An 11,042-nucleotide genomic window follows, 5' to 3' on the forward strand; every position below is an offset into this window, starting at 1 on the left:
TAAAGCAGCTTGAATACTGCATTATGGATAACAAGGTTAAATAGAGGTTCTAATAAGACAAACAGTGACAATTTAAATAAATCAGATGTTTTTGTCGAAGATTACTCTGTGATTTTCCCCAATTATTCATGACATTTCACCCATTCATATTGTGATCTGCTTTAATAGTGGAAGGAAAAAAACCTCTTGTCTCCTTGTTTATTCTTTGTTCTCAAGGAGATAAGCTGTTTATAAAGATACGTTATTTGTTATTTAAATCACTTTTACTGAAGTTGTTTATTTCCTTGTTTCAGTTTCTAAAAATATTGCAACAATTGTAATGCTTCTTAGAGATGTCTGTTCAATTCAGAGTGATTTGTACTGAAATTCTTTGCTAAATGGGCACAGGTGCTGATGTATATAACATACTAGAATGAGTCAAAACTAATAAATGCTAAAAAGAAATAATGGCGATATACTTGTGTCAACTTTTAAAATCTGTGATTAAAAACATTTTAGACCTAAAGTCTTAGATATTTGTAAAGGTTTACCTCTATACATGTCATTTCATAAGTATTTAATAATAGTAATAATAATGATAATAAATTAAGTGTAATACTAAAACCATAAGCAGAAAAATTGCATAATTCAAACCCAGAAATGTATTTCTTAGGAAATGCCCTTTAATCACTTTGCAGAATTTCAAGATCATAATTATTATATAAAAGTAATTACATTAAAAGATAATTTACCTGGTAGTAAAGTATCAAATTAAAGCTGAGAAACAGTACTTGTAAACAGAATTATATTTTTTTAAAAAAATTGAACAGCAAACATATGAAAGTAGATCTCTTGCTTCTCTCTTTGCTATGTATAAAATTATCTTCAGAATAAATTTTGGTAATTTGATACTAAAAAGCTACATGGTGGTATAGCATACAGCTACATGACATGTTTTGCATACCAATCTATAAATCTAAACTATGGGTTATTCTAGGTAATCAACAAGATTGATGTGTGAAATAAAGCCAAGTGGATTTGATACTATAAGGGACAGGTGATTATTTCAGAACTAAAGGTTCAAAATCCAGCTGGGTTGATTTGTCAAAGGAAAGAACTGAAGCCTGGTACCCTAATTTGTAGGATGTACTCCTGCTGAGTAAGCCCTGGGTACTGCAAACTCCTATCTGTAGACGAACGTCTCACCCTTTGAAGTGGATGAGAATTGCTCAGGCTAAGTGAGATACATGCTGGGAAAATTGGGCCCTCACAGTTGGTGTGTTTAGACACTAGAGATCTCATGACATTTTCCTCATCTGGTCCCTCAGTAATCTCAAATCCTGCTTTTGGCAGAAGACACTCCGTTTAGGAATGGACATTCCTTGAATTAAATGGTATTCAGGACTAAAAGGCATTCAGGTTTTATCATCCAAAGAGTCTTTGGGTTTTTTTTTTTTTTTTTCTGGCAACGGGAATCAAACTCACGACCTTGAGCTTGCCAGGCAGGAGCTGTGCCGCTGAGCTAAATCCCCAGCCCCTTCATCCAAAGAGTCTTAAGAACATCCCAGTTAACAGTTAAATTTGGTAGATAAAACCTACCTTGATTTAAACTTATGTAAATAATCTCCATTAGGATGTCCATTTGAAAAACAAAACATGCTAGGTTTGGTGGCCCACACCTATAATCTCAACACTCAGGAGGCTGAGGCAGGGGGATTGCTGCCAGTTGGAGGCTTCTCTGGGCTATGTAGTGAGTTCAAGGGCACCTGGATTACAAATAAGACCGTATCTCAAAAAACAAAAACACCAAAATGCAGCTGATTTCTATGAAGTCTAGGTCAACTCATAACTAATTTTGAGTGTAGTCACCTGGAGCAAGTACTACAAACAAATGAGTTCACACTATGAGAACTATTTTTATAGTGTTATCTTGGTGGTTTAAAGATTGGCTGCATTTTAGGCCAATGTTAGTTCCTCTGAATAAATAGGCTACAATGTGGAAAACATTTGATTGCCTAGGTGAATCACATTAAATCCTGGAGGGAGCCACTCAGACTGCTTCAAAGCTCAGGGGCATTTAAGGATGTGACTCTGCTTGTCTGGTGCAGGCGCACAGTGGGACACAGTTATGTAGCCATGTCTTAGCACAGGTAAACACACATACACTGGTTACAGCACAATGCAAGAATGTAAATATGAGATAACAACCTGTGTAAGAATTATACAATAAGGGTGCAGGCTCTCTTGTGCTCTTGTGCGCTGCTATGCTCCATGCTGCCTGCTGTTGCTGCTGTGCCTTGCCTACACGCATTGTTTAACCTTGGGACCTCACCCATGAAAATCTCCCTTGCCCCTCCCCACAGCAGGCTGACAAATCCAAATAACCAACCAACAGAACTGTATTTGTTATGACTCCCAGCAACAACCACAGTCATGCATGGCCTGGTCTAGGTCTGGTTTAAGGGCTGTTTCAAGAGGTATCTCATGTTGGGCACAGCAGCACACGCCTGTAATCCTAGCACTTGAGAGGCTGAGACAGGGCGATCTCCAGTTTAAGGCCAACCTGGACTACATAGTGAGACCCTGTCACTCACAAATAAGAACTGGTTAAATAGACAAGTTTTCCATCCCAATTACTGTTACTGAGTTTTGGGGTTCTGGGGACTCCTAGAGATTGTTTCTAGGTTGGTTTGAACAAAGAATTGACAAAACATGGGAAAAAAGTAGTGAGGTTTTAAATTTCTTTTTCTTTCTTTTTCTTTTTCTTTTCTTTTCTTTTTTTTTTTTTTTTTGGTCATTCTGAGACAGGATCTCACTACGCAGTTCAGGCTGGCCTTAAATTCACTTTGTAGGCCAGGCTGGCCTCAAACTTACAGCAATCCTCCTGCCTCAGCCTCCCGAGTGCTAAATTACAGGCACACCTGGTGACACTGAATTTTATTATGTAAAATGGCTGGGTTAAAAATATCATATCTTTGAGAGCTAGGAATGGTGACATTACCTATAATTCCAGTTACTTCAGAAGGTAAGATTGGAGGACCACAAGTTTGAGGACAGCCTGGGCAATTTAGTGAGACCCTGACTCAAAACTATAACTTTTTTTTTAAGACAGGGTCTCCCTATATAGTTTAGGTTGGCTTTGAACTGACTAACATAGGCTAGCCGCCACCATGCCCAGCTTTAAAATTGAAACACAAACAGGGCAGCTGGGTATAGTGGTACACAGCTGTAATCCCAGCACTCTGGGAGGCTGAGGCAGGAGGATCACAAGTTTGAGCCCCACCTTACTTTGTAAGACCCTGCCTCAAAAAACAAAACAATACACAAAATAGGGAGTGGGGATGTAGCCTAGCATGAAAGCCCCAAGTTTAATCCCCAGTACTGCCCCCCAAAAAGACTAGAGGGAGTCAGGAGCGGTGATGGACACCTGAAATCCTAGCTCTCTGGGAAGCTGAGGGAGGAGGGTGGCAAGTTTGAGGTTTGAATCCTGCCTGGGCAATTGAGGAAGACCCTGTTGCAAAATTTAAAGAGGGGCAAAGGAAGGTGAGGATGTAGCTCAGTACAAAGTCTCCCGGGTCAATCCTCAGTACCACACATAGAGAAAGTTTTGTTTAACAGTGAATGCTAATACTGCTATCACTTCCCAAAGAACGTTCTTGGAGTTGTCCTGAAAATATAAAAATTCAATTAGTAGTTTTTATAATTATTTTTATTAAAATTATTTTTTCTAGTAAAAATCAGGACACATGCTTAGGAAGTTGAGGAGGGGGTGTCAAATGGTGGATGGGATCAATTTTCCTGGAAATACATATACATAGTGTGGTGGCTTGACAACTGGTGGTCAACTTGTAGCACCTAAGGGAACTGAACCAGCGTGGTGCTGGGTGTGGGAGGCCCACCTGAGGACTGTTGCTGGCAGCATAAGAGGCAGAATGAGAGGAGCTGGTAGAAGCTGTTAGAGAGCTGCTGGTTCTCTTGGGCTATTCTGCTGGAGGACCTTGTCATGCTGGCTTTCCTGATAAACTCGGCTGTTCTCATTCGAGGAGGAGGAGCTTGGGGCATTGTTATCGCTATGAATGGCTACGGTTCACTTTGCGGGAGCTCTGGTCCTCGTTTTGAGCATCACTTCCTGCTCCAGAGGGGAAGAAGGTGCACAGCTCAGTCTCCTGGAGAAGCCTGTCTCATTGACTTTCCTGGTGGGAACTCAGCTGTCCTCATTTTCAGAGGAGCTCAGGACCTCACTCTTGCTGGGGATGGCTGTGGTACCTTTCGGGGGAGCTCTGGTTCTTCTGAGCATCGCTTCCTGGCTCCAGGGCAGATCCCTCATCTCGCTGGCATAGACTTTCTAACTTCTACCACTGACCTTTGGGCCTTCCCAGCGCAGATTCATGAAACAAACCTACATGAGACATTGTCGTGGGCTCTAGGCCTCCGGCCAGACTCATGGGAGGTATTGTTATGGGCTCTAGGTCTTCAGATGGACTCATTGAGGACATTGCTGTGGGATCCAGGCCCTCGGCTGGATTCTTTGGTCCTTAATGTGTGGACAGATTTCCTGCACTCTTTGTATATGATTCTTTGGGTAACTATTATAAATAATCTTATGTGTTCTGTATTTTTTTTTCTCCTTGTAAAACCTCAAACCATGACACATAGACTGGGATGGTGGTGAATACCTATAATCCCAATACTCTGGGAGGCTAAGAAAGGGAAATTGAGAGTTTGAGCCCAGGCAATTTAGGGAGATTGTCTTAGTTACTTTTCTTATTGCTGAGACAAAATGCCTGACACTCACAAGTTAAGGAGGAAACTTGCCAAGCGCATGGTTTATAGAGGTTTTAGTCCATAGTTGGCTGGCTCTAAGGCAGAGGAGAAACAGTCCATGGCAGGGGAGGCAGAAAGCAGTAAAGCAGCAGTGAGCCTGTCCCCTTACATTGCATCCAGGCTACTAAGTAACTCAGCAGGGGGCTGGGGCCTTCGCTTTGTAAACATCCTCCTCCTGTGCAAGGGGAGGCATGGAGGTGGTGTGAGTGCTACACCTGCCCTGGGGGAGGGGTGTGTGGCCCACTTACAATATAAGGGAGGAAAAGAGGCTTGAACCCCCCACTTTTTGCTTATTGCGTTTGCTGTCTTCTGCCACCATGAACTGTTGCCCCTGTGCCATGCCACTCTGCCTTGGAGTCAGCTGATTAGAGACTGAAACCTCCACAAACTGTGAGCTAAATAAACCTTTTCTTCCTTAATTGTGGGCATCAGGTATTTTGTCTCAGCAATGAGAGAAAAGTAACCAGACACCCAGGGTGGGGCTGTCCATTATCCACACTCAAAGCTGTATTAAACCAATTTAGTTATCACACACCCTTGGTCCGTAGTCACACACCCTACATCCAGCCAGCTCTAAAAGGCCCTACCAGTGAGTGCCTGAGGCTTTGGTGGGACATTATGTATAAGCTGTAGCAGAAACCCTGATTCAAAACAAAAGGGCTAGTGGGTAGAGCTCAGTGTGACGGTCTTGGCTTCAGTCCCCAGTATCGTAGAAAATACATACGCCTGTATTTATGGAGGCACATAGGACTTGGTACACCAAATCTAATATAGCTGGTGTCATTGTTCATACCTGTAATCCCAGCACTCAGGAGGCTGAGGAAGGAGGATTGTTTCTAGTCTGAGCCAGCCTGGGCTACATAATGAGTTCAAAACCAGCCTAAAGTACCCAGTCCCTATCTCAAAAAAGTTCAATATAAATAAATTGCACTTCATTCTGCAGACATTAGGGAAGCACCACAAATTTATAGACTGAGAAGGGATGTGGTGAGATAGGCCACATCTCTGGAAAGACACATCTAATAGCAGAATGGCATGGAGAGGAAAGACAGGCACAGTTAGGGGATGAGTACATCAGCTTCTGAGAGGACCAAGGGAAGACCTAATGGTCATGGATTAATTTAAGCCATTTTATATATTTAAAAATTTTTTTTCTTTGAGATAGAGTCTTGCTTTGTAATGCAGGCTGGACTTGAATTTACTATGTAGCCCAGGCTGGACAGGATCTTGTGGCAATCCTCCTGCCTCAGCCTCCCAAGTGCTGGGATTACAGACATGCACCACCACACCCAGTTTACTGCTATTTTTGAAAGAATGATGTTGGGGAGGCATGTGGACAGTTGTGTAAGGAATGCCTTTTAATCCTCCCTAAAAAAAATTTTTTTTTGGTGTCAGAAATCGAACTCCGGACCTTGCGCTTGCCAGGCAGGTGCTTCTGTCACTGAGCTATATCCCTGGTTCCTCCCTAAAAATTTAAATAAGGAATATTTAAGGAAAAACTACATTGCTAAATACAAGTATGTATTATCATGTGATTCAAATTTTTAAAATTCTAGGTGTAGTGGCACATGTCTATAGTTCCAGCTGCTGGGGAGGTGGAGATAGGAGGATCCCCTGAGTTCCACAAAACAAGACAACACAAAACAAAACAAAACAAAACAAAACAAAATCCCTTGCACTGGGGGGAAAAAAGGAAGCAAGAAATATTTCTCAAATCTCATGTAGCTTAGACATTATTCTAGGTCTGGGCAGCAATAAAACAGAATAAATCCCAACCTGCAGGGAGATTAAATTTTAGTAAGAGCACATAGTGAGCTAAGGAATCAATAAAGAATGTGTAGTATTCTGCCAGATAGTTGTGAGTGCTGTGGAGAAAATTAAGACGGACGAAAGCAAGAAAAGGCGTGCTGAACAAGACTGTGATTTCACACGAGGTAGTGGTACCTGCCTCATATAGTAGTAGTAAGGAAAGGCCTTAACTGTGCAAGTATCAGGACATGAGGAAGTGAACCAAGTGGATATTTTGGAGAACAGATGGACAAGGACATGCAGAAGGTCTGCGGACAGGAACCAGGCTTGGTGAGTTCCAGCCAGAAATCCAATGTGGGTGGGCAGGGAAGGACAGGGAGAGTTGATGCAGAAGGGATTAGAGAGAGTGCTTAGCGCCCCTATCATAAGGCCTTGCAGGCTGTTTTGATAACAGTGACAGGGGAAGGCACTAGGGGGTGTTAAACACAGGAATGGCATGATTAACTTGGATTTTTTTTGTGTGTGTGTGTCTTTTTGGGACAGGGTCTCGCTATGCAGTTCAGGCTGGCCTTGAGTTCACTTTGTAGCCCAGGCTGGTCTCCCACTTGCAATGATCTTCCTGCCTCGGCCTCCCGAGGGCTGATATTACAGACGTGCGCCACTACACCCGACCTTAACCTGGAATTTTTAAAGATACATGTGGATGCTGTGGAGAGAACAGATTATACAGCTCAAGAGACAAAGCAAGGAGACCGGTTAGAGGGGAACAACCCAGAGAGGAGATGACGGACACGTGGAGCAGTGTTTGTGGTAGCAGGATCAGTGCTGAAAAGTGATATTCTGGCTAATCATGAAGGTGGAGCCAGCAACATTCACTGACAGACTGGACGCGGGAGAGGAAAAGGAAAGCAAAGGCTGCGTCTTCTGATAAACGGCCTGAGCAGCTAGAAGGCCATAGCTGCTGTCTACCGCGAAGAGAAAGCTAGAGATGAGGAAGTGGAAGCGGGAACCAGGTACTGGGGCATCCTTCTGCACCTAAGGAAGTGACTATGAGAAGAGGAACAACAGCAACAGTATAAGGAAATGGCTGATGAGCATCTGCGGCCCGGCCTCAAGGTCCATGTTACAATTCTTGTTTGGATGTTATTCAAATACCAAAAGGACAGGTGGTAGGAGCATATTTCAGGTGTTGTCCAAAGCTGCACTGGATGCTAGAGGAAAAAAAGATTCGGAGCTACTTTTTAGGAGAGGTGTGACTGGGTAACATCAATATTTCTTTAAAATATGATGGTCTATTGGTCCCCCACAGGTTAACGTGAGCTGATTTAAAAGGCTCAGTCCTGGTTACTAGGTGACCTAATGACTTCCGGAGGCCTCCACTAGTTTGGGTTCTCCCGCAGCCCGGCCCATCCCGGCGGAGCCCCAGCCACGCCCACTCCCCCCCCGACAGCGCACTGCATGCTGGGAGTTGTAGTCCGGGCCGGCCTGTCCAGAAGGACCAAAGGGCACAGGAGTGTGTCTGCCCGCCCCTTGGGGCTGGAGGTCACCTCCCTTAGCTGCTCCCTAGCTTCCCTCGGGCGGGCGGAGCGTTCCCCGAGCACGGTTGGGTTTCACTGTGCCACCGTCTCTCATCTGGCTTTCAATAAAGTTTCCCCTTCCTCCCCTTGCACGGAGCGCAAGATGGCGGCCTCCCGGTCGCCCTTGGCCGTCCTGCGCGCCCTGGCGCGGACCCCGCGGAGTGGGGCTCGCGTGGGGTGCGGGGCCCGGGCCGCCGTCCCGGGGAGGCCCCTCTGGAAAGGTCAGTGACTGCCACGAGCGGGCCGGCCGGCCGAGCCCGGGCTGGGGAAGCGGCCCTTCCCCTGCTTCGCCCCTCTCCCCGTTTCCTCGGAGATGAGGTCCCGCGCGCGCCCTTCGCACGTTCTCTTGCTTGGTCCATACGGGGCACAGAACACCGACGCTGCCAAAGCGAGGAGCCCGCCCTGTGAGGTCCGAGGTCGGACCCCGGTTTGTTTCTCCCCCGGCAGGGCGGACAGCCGGCCCGGGGCGCGGCGCCCCCGCTGTGGGGGACCCCTCCCCGCCCGGGGTGCGGAGCCGGCCCGCCCAGGCCGCCCCGCTGCACTTCCGGGAGCACAGGCGGGAAGCGATCCCGCGGGGAGGGAGGACGCTAGGTGTTCCGGCTCACTCGAGGCTTCTGTGGGGTGTTTTGCCACTGAGCTTTCTTCATTCATTCGATTGTTTATGAATGGATGCATGCGTATTTTGAGTCACCACGGAGTGCTTTGCTCCTCTAGTCGTGATGTGTCCGCTGAAATGCAGGTTACTCGGGCAATGACCAGTGGTACTGATGGGCGGTACAGCTTTTCAATGAAGCTATTCTCCTTGCCTTTCCCATCCACGTGCTTACACTTTACTTTTTCTCGTCTCCAAGCGTCCTGTTACATAATTTAATAAGCTGATATACCTTACTCAAGTATATACTTCAATCGTGGGCGGTGGTGCAGGCTTGTAATCCCAGCCTTCTGGGAGGATGAGACAGGAGGGTCACAAGTTTGAGCCCAACCTGGGCAATTTAGTAATTTAAGAGACCCCATCTCAAAATAAAAACAAACAAGAAAGGCTGGAGATGTAGCTCAATGGGAAGACCCTGTGGTAAAAACAGAAAGCAAAACAATGAAATGTTAGACTTTTCCACAAAGATCAATTTAATGCACTTAATGTATAACGGTATATTTTGGTAGTTACACTGTGGATCGTAATACAAATTTTATTTTAGTTTTAGAATAGTCTGTGGGCGTGGTGGCGCACGCCTGTAATTCCAGTGCTCTAGAGGCTGAGGCCGGAGGATCCTTGTGAGTTTGAGACCAGTGTGGGCTACAAAGTGAGCTCAAGGTCAGCCTGAACTGCATAGCGAGACCCTGTCTCAAAAAGACAAAAAAAAAAAAAAAAAAAAAAAAAAAAAGAATAGTTGATAGGGCTGGGGGTTTAGTTTAGTGGTTTAGTTTAGCCTAGCCTGTTCAAGGTCTTGGGTTTGATCACCAACACTGCAAAAATTAAATGGACTAGAATATTCAATAAAGGCAAATGGGTACCAAAGATAAAAGTTACAAGGAAGTTATAGTAAGCTGTAAGACTGTCTTCTATCCTTATTTTTTAGCTGCTTCATTTTCCTCCTCCTCTAAAACTTGTTCTGTATGTGTTCTTTAGAGACATTCTATGTATGTACGAATGTGTATGTATATAAATATCAAAAATACAAGTAATAATATTCTAAATACACGTATGTATAAAGAACAGTTAATTCTATTAACTTTTTGTTGTTTTTTGAGACAGGGTCTCAGCTGTGTAGTTCAGGCTGGCCTTGAACTCACTATGCAGCTTAAGCTGTTCTCAAACTCACAGAGAACCTCCTGCTTCAGCTTCCTGAGTGCTGGGATTACAGGAGTGCACCACCAACAGCCCATTAACTGTTAATTTCTTTTTTTCACTTAATGTATTTTAGAGAACCTGGGCATGGTGTTACATGCTTGAAATTCCAGCACTCTGGGAGGCTAAGGCAGGATTGTAAGTTTGAACTTAACTCTAGCAACTTACACACTCAGCAAGACCCTATCTTAAAATAGAAAATAAAAAGGGCTTGGGAGGTAGCTCACTGACAAGGCCCTAGGTTGAGTCTTCAGTACTGGGAGAAAAATATAATATACATATATTACGGTATATATATATATATATATATATATATATATATATATATACACACGCCTTGGAAATCACTCATATCAATAAGTATAGCACAGCTTCAATTTCTGACTGTTAAAATAGTATTCCATTGTATGCATGTGCCATAATTATAGAAATTGATATTTAAGGAACATCATTACAATAATATGTATGAGTTACTGAATGCTGAATGCTTATTCTGTGTCCTGCAATATGCTGAGCGCTTTCTGCGTACGTTGTTTTACTTAACCGCGTTATTCTCATTTGGGGTCGTGAATCCAGAGTTGCAGATGCTGTGTGACTAGTAAATGGAGGAACTTGTGGGGCCAAGTGAAGGTCACACTTGGCTTTGCATCTGACCCTTTAAGGCCATACTATATACTGCCTCCTGTACTCAAAATTTAGGCAGGTCTGGGTATTGAGATTTGGTGAAAATGCAGTTAGGGTAGACTAATTTAATTGCAAGTGAAAATATTTCTTGTTATTGGGGGTAGTTCCTTTAAAAATGGCTCACCAATCAAAAGCATTCCAGGTCCTTCTTGCCCTGAACAAAGAATAGGAGGAGACAAGCCAATAACGGTGCCAAAAAGTTTATTTGAAAAATGTAGGGTAAAAGTGTGTGGGGAAAACCAGTTCTGCGGAGCAAACTTGGGCTGAACAAAGAAGAGATAAGATAGCTGGGCGTGGTGGCGCACGCCTGTAATCCCTGCACTCGGGAGGCTGAGGCAGGAAGATTGTTGTGAGTTTGAGGCCAGCCTGGGCTACAAAGTGAG

The 11,042-nt window shown here is 44.3% G+C and overlaps 1 protein-coding gene across 2 annotated transcripts in view; it reads left to right on the forward strand.

The window, feature by feature from the left end:
• The first annotated feature begins 8,056 nt into the window (after positions 1–8,056).
• Positions 8,057–11,042, forward strand: part of Lace1 (lactation elevated 1) — a 231,154-nt gene continuing 228,168 nt past the window's right edge. For both annotated transcript variants that reach the window (XM_005377845.2, XM_005377846.2), the window contains exon 1: positions 8,057–8,350. In XM_005377845.2, the coding sequence (XP_005377902.1) occupies positions 8,233–8,350 (118 nt within the window). In that variant the 5' untranslated portion in view covers positions 8,057–8,232. The remainder of the gene's footprint in view (positions 8,351–11,042) is intronic.

This window comes from Chinchilla lanigera, unplaced genomic scaffold (assembly GCF_000276665.1).
Source record: "Chinchilla lanigera isolate Chin_1 unplaced genomic scaffold, ChiLan1.0 scaffold00010, whole genome shotgun sequence".
Classification (NCBI taxonomy): Eukaryota; Metazoa; Chordata; class Mammalia; order Rodentia; family Chinchillidae; genus Chinchilla; species Chinchilla lanigera.